The following is a 21,285-nucleotide window of genomic DNA, read 5'->3' as shown; positions in this document are numbered from 1 at the left end:
AACAATACCACTTTTCGGTATATACCCAAAGGATGCTCAATCGTACCACAAGGACATGTGCTCAACTATGTTTATAACAGCATTGTTTGTCATAGCCAGAACGTGGAAACACTGTACATCCCCTCAATCGAAGAATGAATAAGGAAAATGTGGTATATTTACACAGTGGAGTACTACACAGCAAAAAAAAATGATATCTTGAAATTTGCAGGCAAATGGATGGAGCTAAAAAAAACATTATAACCCAGACTCAGAAAGACAAATATCATATGTACTCACTCATAAGTGGCTTTAGACATAAAGCAAAGAAAACTAGCCTACAATTTACAATCCCAGAGTATTGTAAAAGACTGCTTGTTTGCTCCCGGCTGCTCAGCCCCAAAATAACCACACAGAAACTGTATTAATTAAATCACTGCCTGGCCTATTAGCTCCAGCTTCTTATTGGTTAGCTCTTACATCTTATTTTAGCCCATTTCCATTATTTTATATTTTATCATGAGGGTTGTGGTCTGCTGGCAAAGTTTCAGCTGACAGCTCACGTCTTTCTCCTCTGGTGACTACATGGCATCTTGTGACTCTGCCTTCTTTCTCCCAGCATTCAGTTTAGTTTTCCCCACCTAGCTCTACTCTGCCCTATCACAGGCCAATGCTGATTTTTTATTCATTAACCAATAAAAGCAACTCATACAGAAGGACTTCCCATATCACCAGAGAACCAAGACAACAAAGAAGACCCTAAGAGAGACATACATGGATCTAATCTATATGGGAAGTAGAAAAAGACAAGATCTAAGTAAATTGGGACCATGGGGACCATGGGAAAAGGTTAAAGGGGAAGGGAGAGGCAGGGAGGGGAGCAGAGAAAAATGTAGAGCTCAATAAAATCAATTTTCAAAGAAGGTTAAAAAAAATTCTTCATGGCAATGGGCCTTTGCCTTTACTTTCCTCTCTTACCCCAACCTTTGAATGTTGGTTTCTAGAAGGCTGGTTATATGGACAGTAAAGTAATTTTCCAGTGATGAGCATAAGCAAAGCAAAGATCTATTGACATCTGCAGAAGAGGAAGCAAATGAACTCCTCGAAAGAGGATCGTGTCTAAAAGTATTTAAGAAGAAAGTTGTTAAAATCATTGGGTGCAACACCTGTGTGTGGCTCACATTTGGATGTTTGGGCAGACATATTTTGCTGAGTGATAAGTGTCATGTGAGTTGTTTCTTCTTTGGATGGGGCTACATATGCAGTGCTGCTTGGGCTACTAGGGCCAAACTCCCTGTCATCTGAACCTGCTCCCTGAGATGTAGAGTTCTCTTCCATAGTATCACTATTCCCTAAGGCAGATAGCAGCCAAGGTTTGTTAAGGTTAATTTGGGTCCTGCTTGGAGATAACAGTAGCCTTGCTCTATGCTTAACTATTATTTATCTCAGAACAGCATCTATTCCCTTGATGTCTTGAGATTGTAGTACAGATCCTTTTAATCTTGGTCTAAACCGTCCTAGGCTACACTAAAGTCCAGTTAATCCAGAGTGCTTGTACAGCCCCATGTTCTTCCCTTAGTGTCATTCTCAAGTGTGCCCAGCACGTTGTTCACAACATGGGTGCAGCAGATCAGCCTTCCCTTTTGGTAGCCCTTATCTGCCCATGTTTAGTGTCATTCCCCAGGAGAGGCTGATAACATACACCTGAAGCATCAGTGAAAAATAGAAAACCTTACACAAGGCCATGCTGGGGTGACAAATAGGGTAACAAGTGTGGACTAATAAGAGGTGTGACAGGTGATAGACAGGTGATCCTTGCTAGTCCAAAGCATTCTCTCTGAAGACTATCTTCAGTTATGTTATCTCATGATTAGTCAAGACTCAGTAGCAGGTTGGAAAACTGAGTTCAGATAGAAAAGTACTCTTTAACAGGAATAGGAATATAGAAGGAGAAAAGTGAGCTAGAGTGGTATATGATGAATGTTAATACTCCACAGAATGTTAATTCTCAATTTCAATTACATGTATATTGTATGCAAGCCAGTAGGGATCCCGCAGTTTTAGATGTAAAAAATGAATACAAGGTTATTTGTCTTTAACTCATGGATATGCCAAATAGTCTATCTTCCTGTTTTAGGATTATGATTAGATCATCACCATTCAACCTAAAAAAATCCAAGAGAGTGCATCCAATAAACCTGTTCAGAGGTCTGGAATGGTCTAATTACTAACAAGGGCATATCATATCTCCTTTGTAGGGTAAAAGGGCCAGCCAAAGAAACCAACCAATCCCTGAGCATGAAATCTAGCACCCTGACCATGAACCCAGAACCAGTGAAAGAAGCAACCTGGATCTGAAACTGGAGCCAGTGAAAGAAATACTTTAGCCCTGAACCCAGAGCCGCAGAAACATATTTTGGCCCTGGAGCCAAAAAAAAAAAAAAAACACACAAACAAACAAACAACAACAACAAAAAAAAAAACTTAGAAAGACCACTGAAAGAAACATAGTTTGGCCTTGAAAACAGAGCCAACTCTGCCCTTGACCAACTAAACCAACCAGTCCCTGAGCCCAAAACTCTACCCCTAAGAAGGCCTATATATGCCCTTCTGCCAGCTCAGTTGCTGGCTGTCCTTCACCACCCTGGCAGGGGCAATTACTTTCCTAGACTCGTCCTTCTTAAAAGAATTTTGGGTGAAGATCTTTTTCTCTGGCACAGAAAAGAAGAACCTTTTGCTGAGACTTTCCCTTATGGGGGCTGAACAGAAAAAAAACCCAAAGAACCTTTGCTGAGATGTCCCCTTATGAGGGCTTAGCATAAAAAAACAAAACAAAACAAAAAAAACAGTCCTTGCTTAGACATTCCCTTAGGGGAGCTGAGCAGAAAAAATATAACAACTTTTCTCTGGAGCCAGAGGAGATGGCTACAGTTTTTGCAGGGACTTCCCCTTTAGCAGAGTGAAACAGAAGTAGTAATTTCTTGGGCCAGAGCTGAGCACAGCAGAAATGGAAGCAGATAGCTCAGCTAGGACCTTCCCTTAAGGGAACAGAGCAGACCTCAGCTGTAAGGAGTCTTTTAGGAAAGGAGCAGGATTGCTAGCTACATCCTGCCTGGAGACCATCCCCCCCCCCCCCACACACACACCCTAACTCCAGGAGGGAATACCTTTCTCTCCAGAGCTGTCCCTTTGCAGCTCCACTTACATCCTGATGTTGTGTTCAGTGTCCTCTTTGCTATAATATATTGTCCCCATTCTAAGGGATGGTTTGAAAAGAGCTATTTACTTTCATCAGAAGCCTGGAAAAATAAAGCTTATGAGGGAAAGTTTGAAAAACACCATTTGGTGGTCCAGTGTCCTGGTGTTTACTTAGCTACAGACATTCAATATCATAGCTTGTCTCCTAGTATGTGTCCACTTAATTTTGCAATACTTCAAGTGTATTGTTGCCTTGTCTGTACTTACCCTGGAGAATCTTTGTGAAAATGGCTAGAGACAGAGTATATACAGTTCACAGTCATGCCATACAATGGGTATTCAGTGACAGATGGCTAATGTTATTACTTTGGGTTGGGTATTCCTTATTTAGACCACGGACCACAGTATGTCAGAGTTTCAAGCATTTAGATTTCAGATTTTTGATGAGTGTTCAGAATGTAAATATTGTTCTAGTTTATTTTCTGTCACTGTGATAAAATACTCTGGCCAGTAATCTTGGGAAGGAAAGAATTTGGTGTACACTTTGAAGTCACAGTCTATCACAGCTGTCAGGGCAGGACTGAAGCAGAGACTATAGAGAAAGGTTTTGTAGTAGTATTTTTTCATCAGGACTGCCATCTTGAAAACAATGACATGGAGACTTCTTAATAATTATGAAAGCTTGACTTTAGCTTAGTCTTTTTCCCAACTAGCTTTTATAACTTAACCTATTTTTTAAATTTACGTTTTGCCACGTGGCTCAGTTACCTTTCCTCTGTACCATATGTCTCACTGGTGTCTCCATCTTTCTACTTCCCAGACTTCTCTATCTCTGCCCAGAAGTCATGTATTCTCTCCTGCCTAGCTATTGGCTTTTCAGCTCTTTATTATGTCAATCACAGCAATACATCTTCGTACAATGTACAAATATCCCACAACAATGTTTCTTGGGTTTTTTTTTTAAAGATTAATGGTAGTTTTATTTCATTTTTTATAATAGGAGATTTCACATCATTCATCCCTATCTTATTCATTACCCCCTTCCCATCCTTGTGACCTCTTCCCCTGAGGGAAAAAAAAGGCCAATTTGTTTTATCTGTATAATCACTGGGATGTGGTCAAATTATCAGTGGCCTGCCTCTTAGTCCTTCTCCTCCCACTCCCACACCCTAAAGGAAGCCGTCTCTTGTGAATAGTGACACTTAAGCATCCTTTCACAGTTTTGAAGAGTTCCTGTTTAGCCCATTACTATTTTGGTCTGTGGAGGGGCATTGGGGTGGAAGTAGGGATTGTCATAGAAGATGTTTATTGGCTGACAGTAGTGTCTTCAGTTGATCATATAGCTGGGCTAGTTAGAAGGCTAGCTTCTAACACTTTAGTGAAGCTGTAGATCACAAAGGAGCAGGCAGAAATGTACGTCTGAGTCAACAGGATTCAGGGTAGGCCTGAGATTTTCATCATAGGCAGAGCCATAGTGATGGCAGGTCACATTTGAGCAGAGAAATTTGAGTGGGGTGCTCTGAGACATGTGAGATGGGAGGTGACTGGAAAGGATAAAAAAAAAATCAATGAGATTGTGAAAATTCCATGCCACCTCTAGGTTACTCTTTAATAATATTTAGTAGGGTTGTCTTTTTATTATTATTACCAGATGGATAGTGGGGAAAAACAAAAATGCTCACTGTTCTTGTACCTAGAGAATAAATTTATATGTGCTCACTGGCTAATAGCCTTGTTGGGAGCCCTTGCCAGGCCACATGGTTTCCCTACCTGCTCCCTTCCCTGGCCCTTCTGTCCTGACAGCAGTGACATCCATTATGAGCCTCCTGAGAAGATGGCAGGGACCAGCTGCATACTGCTGGCAGGTGCTCACTTTGGATCTCTGGGATTTTCCTGTGTTGGTCCTCTGTCTCATCTTGCTGCTATGGCATTATTTCTAGGGTATTGTCTTACACTGCTGGCTTCAAATTATCCTCTTCCTGTGTGCTAGTGATGTGTCCACAGATTGACAGGAGTACTTAGGGAAGATGGTCTGTCCTCAACTGTGGAGTCATAAGTATAAAGCCATTGAAAGTATTTTTCATGAAATGTAATGCATTTTAAAATAATTAACATTAAGACAGAATGAGTAATATTCATTAAGGACAAATTGATTTCCTTACTCCGGGCCTCCATACAGAATCACTAGAATGTCTTCAACTTGGCAGGACTATCCAAAGTTCATTTTATATTTAATATAGGTATTATGCTTGCTAAGATGAATTCTTCTGGTTTTTATAGGCATATATCACTATGCCTAGCAAATTTGTAGAATTCTTGAGCTACCTGTAGTTGTGTCTGAAGTCTGTAGCAGCTTGGATTGCTCATCGAGTGGTTTTACTTTCTGCTCTTCTAGCTTCCTCTTTTTGCCATCGAGATATTTATGGCTGTTTCTTCTCATTGCTCAGGAACTACAGTGCTGACTTCTGAATAACAGTCTTTGTTTCTTTCTTTGTAGAGACCTAAAGCCAGAGAATATCCTCCTTGATGATCATGGTAAGTAAAGAGATTCTTACATACTTAAGGGTACCCTGTCAGAAAGACACATGGACATAACCAGTTAATGCAGACTGGAAACAATAACTAAAAGAAACTCTTTGGGATGTGTAAAAATCAGCAATAACAACACAAACCAAACAGTTGCATTGCCATCACCTGTATTTATGTACAAGCAGAGATGTCAGCTGTTAATGATGAATGTATTGAAGTAGGTGTAAATAAACCCAAAGTGAGCATTTGCCCTCCTGTTTTATTTTCTGTTGATCCATATTTATTTTTCTTTATTCCTTAGCTCTCTAAACTTGGCATGCTTGCCTCAGTGCTGTTCCCTTGTCATATATCACATGTCCCAGCTCAGGACTGTGGGATTGCTGTTATGGGGACCCTGTGGTGGTAGATGTGGACTGGCCCTAGCAGTCAGCTCCTTGTCAGCAGCATGGGTGCTTCTGGTCTTGATGTCTCTGGATGTGAAAATGAACCCTATTGCTAGGATGCTAGCTGTGTTTACACTAACTAGGTTAGCAATATTGAGAAGGAGCTTCTGTCTATTGATTTATGGTGGCTAAAAGGAGAAGATGACCAGAGCTAGAGCCAGAGTGATTGCTACAGAGAATAGTTCAATGTGACTGAGTCCCGAGGGCAAATATGGGGCATTATTAGTACATCGCTTTATTCTACTTCTGCCACTGCCTTCTGCTTGTCACCTAACTTATGTACCGTGAAGAGGAAAGGTACCAGGTTGTGTCTGCAGCATCTGACTCTAAGCTTGTGATGTGCTGCACTGCTGTCTAGAATTGGCATTTGAAGTTGCTTTGAAAGAGAGGCAGGGAGAGGACATGTTATATTGTAGGACATGGAGTAGTTTACTATGTGTGCTAATAAGGTGAGTCTAAATCCAATGGCAGGTATCCTTAAAAGAATGTGTTTTGTAATTTGTTACTTTCATAGGAATTTAACAAACATTAATGCCCTACTATACATAAAATATTTGCATAGTCGAGGGCTCTAAGTAAAGGGTCTTAATTTCATTACTTCCACTGGTAGTTATAAGGAAACAATAAATATGGTACCTCTGTTTTTATCTAGTGGTTATCTATTGTTAAAGGGCGCCTTCATGAAAGTATAAATCTAATTTCTTGCTGTTAGTGAAACTCAGTATGCTATATGAAATCTTACTACATGTGTAAAGTTAAATGTAACTTTTAGATATTGCTATTTTTTATACATATTTGGTGTGTGTGTTTTGTAGCACTGGGGATGGAATCTAGAGCCTTAAATGTGCTAGGCAAGTGTTTTACTATTGAGCTATATTTTTAGCTCTCATCAATGCTTTTTAGATGGACTTTGCCTCCCAGTTATTATTGTTACTAAAATGCTATAACTTCTTCCCATGATCTGTACATTGTGTTTGAACACACACAGGACACATCCGAATTTCAGATCTTGGTCTAGCTCTGGAAGTTCCAGAAGGGGAGATGGTTCGAGGAAGAGTTGGTACTGTTGGCTACATGTGTAAGTGAAAGATGACTTTGGTGGACCTTATCCTTCCTGCCAGGTAGCCCAGTGCTTTAGAATCCAGAGGAAAAAAATAGCGTTTCGTTTACTCAAATAGTATAAACCTCATTAAGTCGTAAAACGAATGCCATATTGAAACACCATTAATTTTAAAAAATATTTGTATCATATTTATTATTGTGTATATATGTGTGTGTACATATGTGCATGACAGAGAACACATATGGAAGTCAGAGGACAACTCAAGTAAGTCAGGTAAGTCAGGTTTTAAGGCAAGCACTTTACCTGTTGAGCCATCTTGCCATCCCCTGAAATAGCATTTAATAAAGCTAATTATCACTGTGATACTTTATATACAAACACAACAGTTCACATTCTTCAGGACTGAAAACAATGATTAGGTATAAACTTAGTTTTAAAAGAACAAGTCTTCTGAGGGGACAGACATGGCGATATATAGAATTAAAGGTGTACACCACCATGCTTGGCTAATAGACCTCCTGCAGTTCTTTTATTGTTCAGGGTTGTTTTAGCTATCCTGGGGTTTTGTATTTCCATATGAAATTGAGAATTGTGCTTTCAAGGTCTGTGAAGAATTGTATTGGAATTTTGATGGGAATTGCACTGAACCTGTAGATTGCTTTTGATAGGATGACCGTTTTTACTATGATAATCCTATCGATGCGTGAACATGGGCGATCTTTCCATCTTCTGTTATCTCTTTCAATTTTTTCTTCAAAGACTTGAAGTTTTTGTTGTTTTATTGTCTTTCATTTGCTTGGTTAGAGTTATCCAAGATATTTTATATTATTTGAAGCTATTGTGAAAGGTGTCATTTCCCTGATTTCTCTCTCAGTCTGTCATTTTTATATAGGAGGGTTACTTGTTTGTGTGAGTGTGTTGGATCCCCTTCAACTAGAATTACAGACAGTTGTGAGCTGCCATGTGGATGCTGGGAATTGAACCCGGATCTTCTGGGAAAGCTGTGAGCGCTCTTAACTGCTGAGCCATCTCTCCAGCCCCTGTCTGAGAAACTTTTATTTTATTTTATTTTTATATATTTATTTATTTATTATGTATACAATATTCTGTCTGTGTGTATGCCTGTAGGCAAGAAGAGGGCACCAGACCTCATTACAGATGGTTGTGAGCCATAATGTGGTTGCTGGGAATTGAACTCAGTACTTTTGGAAGAGCAGACAATGCTCTTAACCTCTGAGTCATCTCTCCAGCCCCCTGAGAAACTTTTAATGACTGCTTTTTTTTCACTGTGTGGTTATAGATCTGTTTAAATGGCTTATCTGATCTTGATATAACTTTGGTAAGTGGTATATATGGAGAAAATTATCCATTTCTTTTAGATTTTTTCAATTTTGTATTGGACAGATTTTTAAAGTATGTTCTTATGATTCTCTGGATCTCCTTTATGTCTGTTGTTATGTCCTCCTTTTCCTTTCTGATTTTCTTAATTTGGATATTCTCTCTCTCACACTTTTTAGTTAATTTGGGTAAGGATTTGTCAGTCTTACTGATTTTTTTCAAAGAACTCTTTGTTTCTTACTGATTTTTTTCAAAGAACTCTTTGTTTCATCGACTCTTTGTATTGTTTCCTTTGTATCTATTTTATTGATTTCAGTGCTTGGTTATTATTTCTTTCCATCTACTCCTTTTGGGTATGATTTCTTCTTTTTGCTCTAGAGCAGTGGTTCTAAATTTCCTAATGTTGTGACCTTTTAATACAGTTCCTCATGTTGTAGTGTGACCCCCAACAAAAATCATATTGTTGCTCCTTCTACTGTTATGAATCGTAGTATAAGACCTCAATGTTGAAAAATCACTGTTGGAGAGTTTTCAGGTGTGCTATTAAGTTGCTAGTATGAGATTACACCATTTTTTTTTAAACTTAGGGTCATGAACTTTTCTTACAACTACTTTTATTGTGTCCCATATATTTGGATATGATGTATATTTATTTTCATTCAATTCTAGAAAATCTTTAATTCTTTTTATCCTTTGACCTATTTTTCATTCAGTAGAGAGAGTCGTTCAGTTTCCATGACTTTTTAAGATTTCTTTTGTTGATATTGTTGTTGATATCCAGCTTCAATCTGAGGTTGTCTGATAGGATGCAGGGAGTTATTTCAATTTTCTTGTGTCTGTTCAGACTTACTTTAGGTCCAAGTTTGTGGTCAATTTTGGAGTAAGTTCCATGGGGTGCACAGAAGAAGGTCTATTCTTTTGTTGTTGAGCGAAATGTTCTGTAAATATCTGATAGGTCCATTTGGTTTATAACATGATAGCTCTAGCATTTTTTTTGTTTAGTTTTTTTCTAGATGACCTGTTCCTTTGTGAGAATGTGGTACCAAAGTCTTCCACTATCAGATTATTGTGAAATATTTATTTACACTGTATGAAGATGTATCACTGTGATTGCTTTAATAAAGAGCAGAATGGGCAGTAGCTAAGCAGGAGAAAGTAGGTAAGATTTCTGGAGGGAAAACTCTGGGAAGAAGAGATGCAGGGAGAAGTCGGCGAGACATGGAGCAAGTCACACTTATGGTACGAGAGATAACTGAGCCATGTGGCAGAATGTAGATTTTAAAAAATGTGAGTTAATTAAGTTATAAGAACTTAACTTACAACTTAACAAGCCAAAGCTTAAGGCCAAGCTTTCATAATTAATAAGTCTTTGTGTCATTATTTACAGGCTGATAGTCCAAGAAAGTCCAATGGAAAAGCTTCCTAGATCAGTGTGTGAAGGTCAATGTGTGATTTAAGCTGTAGTAGTGTTTCTTTTTTTGTTTTTGTTTGTTTGGTTTTGTTTTGTTTTTGAGACATGGTTTCTCTGTGTAGCTTTGGAGCCTGTCCTGGAACCTACTCTGTAGACCAGGCTGGTCTGAACTCACAGAGATCCACCTGCCTCTGCCTCCTGAGTGCTGGGATTAAAGGCGTGCGCCACCACCACCAGTGTGTAGTAGTGTTTCTTTTACAAAAATGAGTGTTTTTGTGTTTGAGGCATAGATGGTAAGAATTGAAAGGTCTTCTTGGTGAATTTTTACTTTCATAAGTATGTAGTGTCCTTCCTTATCTCCTCGAATTAGTTTTGGTTTGAAGTCTGTTTTATCAGATATTAAAATGGCTACACCAGCTTGTTTCTTAGGTTTGTTAGCTTGAAATATCTTTTTTCTTTTTCTTTTTTTTAAAAATTTTTTATTGAGAAAAAAAAAGTTTCTGCCTCTTCCCAGCCTCCCATTTCCCTCCCCCTCCTCCCGCCCTTCTCCCCCTCCCCCCACTCCTCTCCCCCTCCCTCTCCAGTCCAAAGAGCAGTCAGGGTTCCCTGCCCTGTGCAAAGTCCAAGGTCCTCCCCCCTCTGTCCATGTCTAGGAAGGTGAACATCCAAACTGGCTAGGCTCCCACAAAGCCAGCACATTAAGTAGGATCAAAACCCCATGCCATTGTCCTTGGCTTCTCATCAGCCCTCATTGTTCGCCATGTTCAGAGAGTGCGGTTTTATCCCATGCTTTTTCAGTCACAATCCAGCTGGCCTTGGTGAGCTCCCAATAGATCAGCTCCACTGTCTCAGTGGGTGTGCATCCCTCATGGTCCTGACTCATGTTCCTTGCTCATGTTCTTCCTCCTTCTGCTCCTCATTGGGACCTTGGGAGCTCAGTCCGATGCTCCAGTGTGGGTCCCTGTCTCTATCTCCATCCATCACCAGATGAAGGTTATATGGTGATATGCAAGATATTCGTCAGTATTGCTCTAGGATAGGGTCATTTCAGGTTCCCTATCCTCAGCTGCCCAAGGAACTAACTGGTGACATCGCCTTGGGCACCTGGGAGCCACTCTAGGTTCAAGTTTCTTGCCAACCCTAAGGTGGCTCCCTTAACTAAGATATGTGCTTCCCTGCTCCCCTATCCAACCTTCCTTCATCCCAATCATCCCGTTTCCCCAAGTTCCCCCCATCCTCCCCTTCTCACTTTTCTCTCCCCATCTCCCCTTACCCCCATCCCACCCCACCCCCAAGATCCCAATTTTTTGCCTGGCAATTTTGTCTACTTCCCATAGCCAGGAGGATAACTATATGTTTTTCTTTGGGTTCACCTTCTTATTTAGCTTCTTTAGGATCACAAATTATAGACTCCGTGACCTTTATTTATGACTAGAAACCAATTGTGAATGAGTACATCCCATGTTCATATTTTTGGATCTGGGTTACCTCACTCAGGATAGTGTTTTTTATTTCCATCCATTTGCATGCAAAATTCGAGAAGTCATTGTTTTTTACCGCAGCGTAGTACTCTAATGTGTAGATATTCCACACTTTCTTTATCCATTCTTCCATTGAAGGGCATCTAGGTTGTTTCCAGGTTCTGGCTATTACAAATAATGCTGCTATGAACATAGTTGAACAACTGCTTTTGTCATATGATAGGGCATCTCTTGGGTATATTCCCAAGAGTGGTATTGCTGGGTCCAGGGGTCGGTTGATCCCGAATTTCCTGAGAAACCGAAACACTGATTTCCAAAGTGGTTGCACAAGTTTGCATTCCCACCAGCAATGGATGAGGGTACCCCTTCCTCCACAACCTCTCCAGCAAAAGCTATCATTGGTGTTTTTGATTTTAGCCATTCTGACAGGTGTAAGATGATATCTCAAAGTTGTTTTGATTTGCATTTCCCTGATCGCTAAGGAGGTTGAGCATGACCTTAAGTGTCTTTTGGCCATTTCAACTTCTTCTGTTGAGAATTCTTTTTTCAGTTTAGTGCCCTATTTTTTAATTGGGTTGATTAGCCTTTTACGGTCTAGTTTCTTGAGTTCTTTATATATTTTGGAGATCAGACCTTTGTCTGTTGCGGGGTTGGTGAAGATCTTCTCCCAGTCAGTAGGTTGCCTTTTTGTCTTAGTGTCCTTTGCTTTACAGAAGCTTCTCAGTTTCAGTAGGTCCCATTTATTCAATGTTGCCCTTAATGTCTGTGCTACTGGGGTTATACATAGGAAGCGATCTCCTGTGCCCATCTGTTGTAGGGTACTTCCCACTTTCTCTTCTATCAGGTTCAGTGTGTTCAGATTGATATTGAGGTCTTTGATCCATTTGGACTTGAGTTTTGTGCATGGTGATAGATATGGGTCTATTTTCATTCTTCTACAGGTTGACATCAAGTTGTGCCAGCACCATTTGTTGAAGATGCTTTCTTTCTTCCATTGTATACTTTTAGCTCCTTTATCGAAAATGAGGTGTTCATGGGTTTGTGGGTTAAAATCCGGGTCTTCTATATGATTCCATTGGTCGACTTCTCTGTTTTTGTGCCAATACCACACTGTTTTCATTACTGTAATAGAGTTTGAAGTCAGGGATGGTAGGACTATCTTTTTTCTGAAGCAATGTCTATCTTTAATGTTGAGGTGTATTTCTTGGATGCGGGAAATGAATGGGTCCTGTTTTGCATCCACTCTGTTAGTCTTTGTTATTTTATTAGGGGGAATTGAGACAGAGATATTGAAAGATTTCAATGACCAATCAATGTTGAATTCTGTTTTGTTGTTTATGGTGGTGATCTTTTTTTGTTTTGTTTTGTTTTTCGAGACAGGGTTTTTCTGTGGTTTTGGAGCCTGTCCTGGAACTAGCTCTTGTAGACCAGGCTGGTCTCGAACTCCCAGAGATCCGCCTGCCTCTGCCTCCCAAGTGCTGGGATATGGTGGTGATCTGTGTGTGTGTGTGCATTTGTTTCCCTTCCTTTAATTTTAATAGTCTGGGATTATTTATTCCCTGTGTTTTCATGGTTGTGTTGGAATTTTCCTTCTAGCACTCTCTGTAGGACTGAGTTTGTAGAAAGTATTGCTTAAATTTTATTTTATCTTGGAATATCTTATTTTTCTATCTATGGTAATTTAGAGTCTTGCTGGATATAGTAGTCTGGGCTGACATCTTCCATATCAGAGTCTGCAAAGGTCTGGGTGATTATATCTCGTTTTGTCTCTGTTGGATGAGTATTTTTCCCTTGGTTTCTACTTTCTCCCTGAACTTTAGGAGAATGTTGCAATTATAGGGAATTTCCTCTGGACCTGTTTCCTGGCATGCTCAGCTGTTGTGTTCCCAGGGTATGCCTGCTAGGTTTGGGAGGCTGGGATGAGTTCAGGGAAGGAAGTCTGGAGGAGATCTTTATGATCTGTTTGGCATAAGGTCAGAGAAGAAAGGGAGACCACAGCAAGTTTACTGCTATAGAGCTGGGGATGAGACTGGAGGGACTGGATCTGGAGGAGTGAAGGAGAGGTGTCAGTCCACTGTCAGCCTACTTGTCCTCGTAGGCGTGGCTGTTGGGGGAGTACAGGTTCCTGCTAGGGTTGGGTACTGGGACAAAGCAACAAGGGGGGAGCAGTAAGAAGGGGAGGATCTGTGGGATCCACAGGGGATGTGAACAAGGCAAGGAAGGCTTGCCCAGTTGTTCTGCTGCAGAGCTGGGGATAAGACTGGAGATTGGCTCTGGAGGAACAGAAAGCTATGAGACATCTTTTTTTTTTTTAAATATTTATTTATTTATTATGTATACAATATTCTGTCTATGTGTATGCCTTAAGGCCAGAAGAGGGCACCAGACCTCATTACAGATGGTTGTGAGCTACCATGTGGTTGCTGGGAATTGAACTTAGGACCTTTGGAAGAGCAGGCAATGCTCTTAACCACTGAGCCGTCTCTCCAGCCCTGAGACATCTTTTTTAAGCAACTGATAATATAGTTACATTTTAACAAAGAAATACGAACTGTATGTAAAAATTATAGTTGGTACTGTGAAAAATATGGAGTTTTCAGTTATAAAAATTAAGGAACTCTGATATAAAAAATAATTGGGGAAACAGAGACTATAAAAATATCCCAACACCTGTGTTGTCTGTGCAGCAGCGGCTGAGCTCATGAGTGCTCAGGTTGTTAGAATGACAACTGATGCTGCTTCCTTAAAGAATGACTGTTTCCTAACATGAACTCCATTACTTTCTAATGTTATCTAACATTAAAAGTTAGCCCGGCATCTTTGCAAATGCTTTGAGCATCAGGAGCAATGGTTCTCAACCTTCCTAATGTTGTGACCCTTTAATATAGTTTATGTTGTGATGACCCCCAACCATAAAATTATTTTTGCTACTACTTCATAACTAATTTTGCTATTCTTATGAATTGCAATGTCGAGTATCTGTGTTTCCAATGGTCTTTGGCTACCCCTGTGAAAGGGTTGGTCAATCCCCAAAGGATTTGAGCTCCACACATTGAGAACCACTAATCTAGAGTTTCTGAGGATTTTTTTTTTTTTTAGTTTGCAGCCTTCTTTTTATAACGAGGAGTGGTGTCCATAGAGACTCCTAAGTTTTTGTGGTTCTGTGAAGGCAGAATCAGAAAGGCCACAGTTTCCTCATGCAGCTGGTATCCCATGCATGTGGGCACAACAAATCCTACCTACCTGATTCCTGGGAAATCAGTCATATTCAGATTATTTCAAAGATGTATGGGCAATGAATGCCAGCCTACCCTTAGTAGCTTCTAAGGGCATGGTGGGTCTCTCAGAGCCTGAAATTCCTCCCCTTGCAGGTTTCTGGGGTTTCTTCTGACTTGGGAACAGATGGCACTGCACTTGAGGCACCCATGGGAACAGTCGAGTGGAGGGAGCACCCCAGGAGGCAAGCTTTATTTCCAGTACCATTTTACCATATTACCCACCCTGCAGCCGTCAAGTTTATAAAGTATAGATATAGATCCAGCTTCAATTATCCTTTCCACATCAAATAATCCAACTATGTGAAGTGTATAACTCAGTGGATATTAGTCCATTTACAGTTATGCATCCATCATTACTATTACTTTGTCTAATTTCAGAACATCCTTTAATCACTTCAGATTTTAATGATGTATTAGCAACCACCTACTCATCACTTTCTACTCCTGGGCCTTTCAACCATGAGTTTATGTTCAGTCTCTCTGCATTTGTATATTCTGTAAATGCCATATAAATATAATCATATGATCTTTGGCCATTTGTGTTTTTTTAAAACTTAGCATGTTTTTAAGCTTCTTAGATCATGTTGTAACAAACATTAAATAAATAATATATTGCTTGGAGTTAGTCATAAGTATTTAAAACTAAAATTTAATAAAAAAAATTTCTGTATTTGTTATGTAGCTCCAGAAATTATCAATAATGAAAGGTATTCATTTAGTCCCGATTGGTGGGGACTTGGCTGTCTGCTATATGAAATGATTGAGGGACACTCTCCATTCAAAAAATACAAAGAGAAAGTCAGCCGGGAGGAGCTGGAAAGAAGAGTGAAGAATGAAACTGAGGAGTACTCTGAGAAGTTTTCAGAGGATGCCAAGTCCATCTGCAGCATGGTGGGTCAGCTTTCACAGAGATGGGGAAGTGATTACCTCGCTTCATCAAGTTCTTTTGATGGTTCAGAAAACAGTAGTCAAGTAGGCAGGCAGTCTTCAGAATCAGGGCAGCGGTCCTGGTTCAGCAACAAGACCCAGTGCAGGTGAATTCAGCCTGGCCTCTTAGTAACCAGCCTTCTTCCTGGTGTGCTTGCCTGGAATTTCATCTCAGGTAGACAATGAGAGCGGAGAGCAAAGTTTTCCAGGCTTGGGAAATGACCACTCAATGAACTAGAGCAAAGCAGTGGAAAATTCGTGAGTCCCCTCCTATATTGATGTTGTTGAAAGGAAGAATGGTGTCAAGTCACTCTGTTTTCAGAAACTTATGTGAAATTCAATATAAAACTAATTTCCAATGTGTTTTGTTTTTTTTTTTTTCGAGACAGGGTTTCTCTCCAATGTGTTTTGAAATGAGAATATTGTCTCTGCCAATTTTTTTTTTAAATCATCACAGACACTCCGATTTGAAGTAATGTCTAGGCTAGACTGACATGTACCTTACAGATTTGATTATTGCTTTAGGACTGTCACCTTCCATGTGACACGATGATGCCAGAGAGCAAGTTTTAACCCATGATGACAGAATGAACCAGTAGCAAATGGGTGCCGTCTGTCCTCAGGGCACCCAGTTTTTTACCAACTGCTGGTTGCCCTTACACTAAAAATTGTCACTTGCTTACCTTAAAATGGTGCCTATAGGCCTTCTTTTTTTATTTTGAGGCCTGTCCTTTGTAGCATTTTTAAAGTTTTTCTTTCAACAAGGAAACACCTTCTGTCTTCCTAGTACTCTCCTAGGCACTGGGACTGCAGCAGTGAGTAAGAGAGGGAAGAAGTCCTGGCTCTTCAGTGTTCTCATTTTGTTGCAGGGTGGGTAGCCTCTAACAGTAAGCAGAAAAAATATGACAAGCCGGGCGGTGGTGGTGCACGCCTTTAATCTCAGCACTCGGGAGGCAGAGGCAGGCGGATCTCTGTGAGTTCGAGGCCAGCCTGGTCTACAAGAGCTAGTTCCAGGACAGGAACCAAAAGCTACGGAGAAACCCTGTCTCGAAAATCCAAAAAAAAAAAAAATGACAAATGGACTGGCTGCCAGAGAACAATGCGTATTCTGGAGAATTAGAAGCATGGGGGCTGATGAGACACCATATTTGGTAGGATTTGGGGGGACAAAGAGCTGAAAAAAATGTGTGGATGCAGATGTGGATAGCATTGATAGAAGAGCAGATGTGAGAAGTGTTCAGATTCTGGATGGATCTTGTAGGAATTGCTGAAGTGGTTAAAGAGGGGTCAAGGCTGAATCCCAAACTGATAGAGCAGCATCACTTAATGGGGGAAACACAAATAGAGGCACTAGTGTACAAGGAAGATGTGAGCAGTTCCCTTTCTTAGTTTGGGGGCAGTGAAAGTGGCAGATTTGCAATGGGACTTCTGTTTTCTTATGCCCTCAGCATCATCGGGGCAAGGATAGGGAGAGAAATGTTGCGAGTATGGGTACAGATAAGGTACGCAGCACCATTTAGAGAAGATGAAGCCGAAGAGCTGGGGGAAGCAAGAGGCTTCCTCATAGGCATCAAGTGCATGCGTAGAGAGATGCTTTCCATAACCCATTGGTGTTTTGTTCCTGCCCTGCTCTGTGCAGGGACATGGACCTAGAGACAGCAGAGACCTATCTTTGCCCTGCTCTCCAGTTTGGGCGGGTAGGGATGATGAAGCAGGTATGGAGACTTGCAGGGAAGCTCGCTGGGTGCAAAAGAGAACTTGAGTACTGGATACTACAGTCTTAAGTTGATGAAGAAAAGTGACATAGGGAAAGGCAAGTAGGGGCTGGAGAGATGGCTCAGAGGTTAAGAGCATTGCCTGCTCTTCCAAAGGTCCAGAGTTCAATTCCCAGCAACCACATGATGGCTCACAAGCATCTGTAATGGGGTCTGGTGCCCTCTTCTGGTCTGCAGGCATACACAAAGACAGAATATTGTATACATAATAAATAAATAATTTTAAAAAAAAAGGGAAAGGCAAGTAGAAAGACAGTAGGTGATTCTCGCCAAGTGTGAGCTGTGGGTTGTTGGAATTGAGGCATCCCAGACCAGGCTTAGAACAAGTGGAGGGATACATAGACAAGAAAGTTTTTTTTAAAAGATTTATTTGTTTATTATGTATAAAGTATTCTGTCTGCTTGGATGCCTACAGTCAGGAAGAGGGCACCAAATCTCATTACAGATGGTTGTGAGCCACCATGTGGTTGCTGGGAATTGAACTCAGGACCTCTGGAAGAGCAGGCAATGCTCTTAACCTCTGAGCCATCTCCCCAGCCCCCAACAAGAAAGTTTTTGAGAAGCAGCTGATGAGGCCATGCTGGTACTGAGGAACCTAGCTTGTGACTCAGGGAGAGAGTGGCTTGGCGAAGTAGGAAATAAAGGGGTGGGCCTTTGTGGGTGTGAGAATGGCCAACAATTATGCCTATTATGGAACTATACTGGTAACTTATGTGAGTTGATACTATCTGGGGAATAATTATTTGGAGTGCTTCATTTTGTTTCCATATACAAAATGGTGGGTGTTACGGATTTGTCATTGAGCTGTGGGATCCTTCTGGCTTTCTTCCCAGCTAGCCTACTCAGCTTGTAGCTGACAGCATTTCAGTGCTTTGATCAAGCTACTTTTGCATTTGGCTTTGTAAATATTGACTGAGTGCTTGCTGTACACAGGACACTGACAGAGCTGTAATGTGAAAGCAGAGATGGAGCCTGCCCCTAAAGAGCTCATAGTTTAATCTTAGGCCTACATTCTTAAGAATGACTAACAGGCAGAATTTGGGTACTGTAAATTTAAGAAGGGCTCAAGGGTTTCAAGGATGAAATTCTTGTTATGCCAGAGGCCCTGGGGAAGAATGTAGGGTTTGAGCAAAGGATAGCTTTTTATTATTGTTGTTTTGAGTCAGGGTTTCTCTGTGTAGTCTTGGCCATCTTTGAACTTGCTCTGTAGACTCTCTAAGCCTCAGTCTGTTGTCTATAAAATGCAGATGAGACAAGATACTGGGAGGATAAAATCAAGTAATGAAGGTAAGTTGTTGAGATACATATTTCTTGTCTTAGTTTTTTTTCCTGTTGTTGTGATAAAACACCCTGATAAAAACAACTGAAGGGAGAAAGGGCTTATTTGACTCATAACTGCAGGTTATAGTCTGTCACTGCAGGGAAGTCAAGGGAGCTGGAACTGAAGCAACTAGTCACATCACATCTACCCCCAACAACAAAGACCAATGAATTAATACAAAAATACCAGTTCTCATCTGCCTATCTCCATTCAATCCAGGACCCAGACCATCAAATATGCAGTCCACATTAAGAGTGGGTCTTCCTACTTCAGTTAATTCAATTAAGAAAATCCCTCACAAGAATGCCAGAAGTCCTACACTCGGGACCGTTTTCTTCTTACTGGGTTGCCTTGTCCAGCCTTGATATGAGGGTTTGTGCCTAGTCTTAATGTAATTTGTTATGATTTATTCAGTTGATATCTCTCTGAGAGGCCTGTTTTTTTTTCTTTCTTTTTGAAAGGACATGGAGGAGGAGTGGATCTGGGGGAGAGAGGGAGACTAGGAGGAGTGGAGGGAGGGGAAACTTTGGTTAAGATGTAATGTATGAAAGTTAAAAATAAAAATAAAATAAAAAGAATGCATACAAGTAAACCTAATCTGGGCAATGCTCTTTAAGACTCCCTTTCCAGGTGATTCTAGATTGTGTCCATTTAACAGCTAAAATTAACCTTCATGTTTAGTAACTACTGAGAAGAGAAATAATTGGCTCTTAAACAATGGGTTACATTTCCCACCGATGGATTGTAGGAAAGCATCTTAGGATACATGGATAACTTGCCCGAGAGCAGAGAGGGGGTTATGCAGAGGGACAAGAACTGGAGCCAATTTTTTTTTGAGTGATAGTAATTGTGAAGGAAGACTTATTTGAATTTGTGACAGCTGTAAACATGTAAGAATACTTTTAAAAGTCTGTTAGACATGTAGGAGGCACATGGCTATAACCCCAGCACTCTGGAGGTGCAGATATGCATATGAGGATTTAGAAATCAACTTAGGCTACAAGATCCTATCTTGAAAAAAACCAGTGGCCCAGGAGATGGTTCAGTGGGTTAAAAAATTCATCATATAAGCCTGATGACCTGAGCTTTATCTCCAGAATCTATGTCAAAAGCCAGATGTGCTGGCACACATTTGTAATCCCTGTACTCCTAGGGTAAGAAAAGGTGGTAGAGATAGGAGGATCATCTGGAAGTTTGCGGGGTCAGCTAGCCTGGAATACACAATGCAACAACAGAAACAAAATGGAAGGCAAGGATAGATTTCTGATCTGGAAAACTATCTCCGACCTCCACACATGCACTGTGGCATGTACTTACACTCACACAAGTACATAAATAAAACTAAAAAGGGGGGAAGCAGAGATGATGATGGAGACAGGAGAGAAACAGAGACAGGGAGTTTATACAGTTTCTAAAAGGGGGCTTACTCAATTTTTTATTCACTTGGGGTCCTTAGTACTCTAATGAATAAAGGTTTCTTTTTATAAATTCAGTGGCATTAATATATTGTTTCTGAATTCATAACTATTTCCTTAATAATTATCCCTTAGTTTTTATAACATTTTTATTTGAAGGTTAGTTTATTCAGATTGCTGGGTTCTTTGTTTTGTTTTGTTTTTCAGATAGCATCTGTATAACACTAGCTGGCTTAGAACTCATTATGTAGATCAGGCTGGCCTCAGACTCACAGAGAAATCCACCTGTCTCTGTCCAGGTGCTGAGATTAAAGGGGCACACAATGAGGCACAGCATTTCAAGCTTCAATCTCATGATCACTCGTGGCAAGACTTGAGTTTTACCTGTTGTGAAACCGTAACCTACTTAGTTAAGTCTGAAATTGTACAGTGTGGTTGATACTTGGAAACTGTAGTGGCTATTGGTTTGAATATATGTCCTTTCTGCCACTCCTACTTCCTGTGTTGTTAAAGAGGACAGTTTTGAGTTTACGTTTCAATCCTAATAGCTTCACTTGACTGTTTCTCTTTTGTGTAGTTACTCATTAAGGATCCAAGACATCGACTAGGCTGTCAGAATGATGGAGGTGGAGCTGCTGTTGTAAAGCAGCACCCAGTGTTCAAGGACATTAACTTCAGCAGGCTGGAAGCAAATATGTTAGATCCCCCTTTCTATCCTGATGTAAGTATGCTACCTAGAGTAGCTAGGTCCGAAAAACGTTGATTCCCATAGCAATCTTTTGGTTAAAACACTCTTGATACAGCCAGCATATGAATTCTGCTCTGTGAGGTCTGTTATTTATTTCTGCTTCTTCTTCTGCCTATATCCCACCACCTCCACAGCCTCAGGCAAACCTTAGTAGTTCTCTGACTCCCAGGCCTGGGGCGTGCAGTCTGTCACTGCTGGGATAGCCAAACTCCTGTCCTCCCAATTCTCAGTACCATTTCAGACCTCCTTAGCATGCCCTTCAAGGCTCTCTGTGTGCCAGTGTTCCTGTTCAGATCTCAGTACTCCGTTCACCTTCCTATCTGTGTTCACTCATCGCACTGAGTGCACACAGCTGCTTTGTTCTGGAATGTGCATTCCT

The 21,285-nt window shown here is 40.6% G+C and overlaps 1 protein-coding gene across 7 annotated transcripts in view; it reads left to right on the top strand.

Annotated features, from left to right (window-relative positions):
* Window positions 1–21,285, top strand: part of Grk4 (G protein-coupled receptor kinase 4) — a 78,427-nt gene that overhangs the window by 52,849 nt on the left and 4,293 nt on the right. For all 7 annotated transcript variants that reach the window (XM_075943839.1, XM_075943837.1, XM_075943840.1 and 4 more), the window contains 4 exons: window positions 5,675–5,712; window positions 7,138–7,227; window positions 15,403–15,611; window positions 20,736–20,879. In XM_075943839.1, the coding sequence (XP_075799954.1) occupies window positions 5,675–5,712; window positions 7,138–7,227; window positions 15,403–15,611; window positions 20,736–20,879 (481 nt within the window). The remainder of the gene's footprint in view (window positions 1–5,674; window positions 5,713–7,137; window positions 7,228–15,402; window positions 15,612–20,735; window positions 20,880–21,285) is intronic.

This window comes from Microtus pennsylvanicus, chromosome 12 (assembly GCF_037038515.1).
Source record: "Microtus pennsylvanicus isolate mMicPen1 chromosome 12, mMicPen1.hap1, whole genome shotgun sequence".
NCBI classification, from domain to species: domain Eukaryota; kingdom Metazoa; phylum Chordata; class Mammalia; order Rodentia; family Cricetidae; genus Microtus; species Microtus pennsylvanicus.
This window is presented reverse-complemented; position numbering and strand designations above follow the sequence as displayed.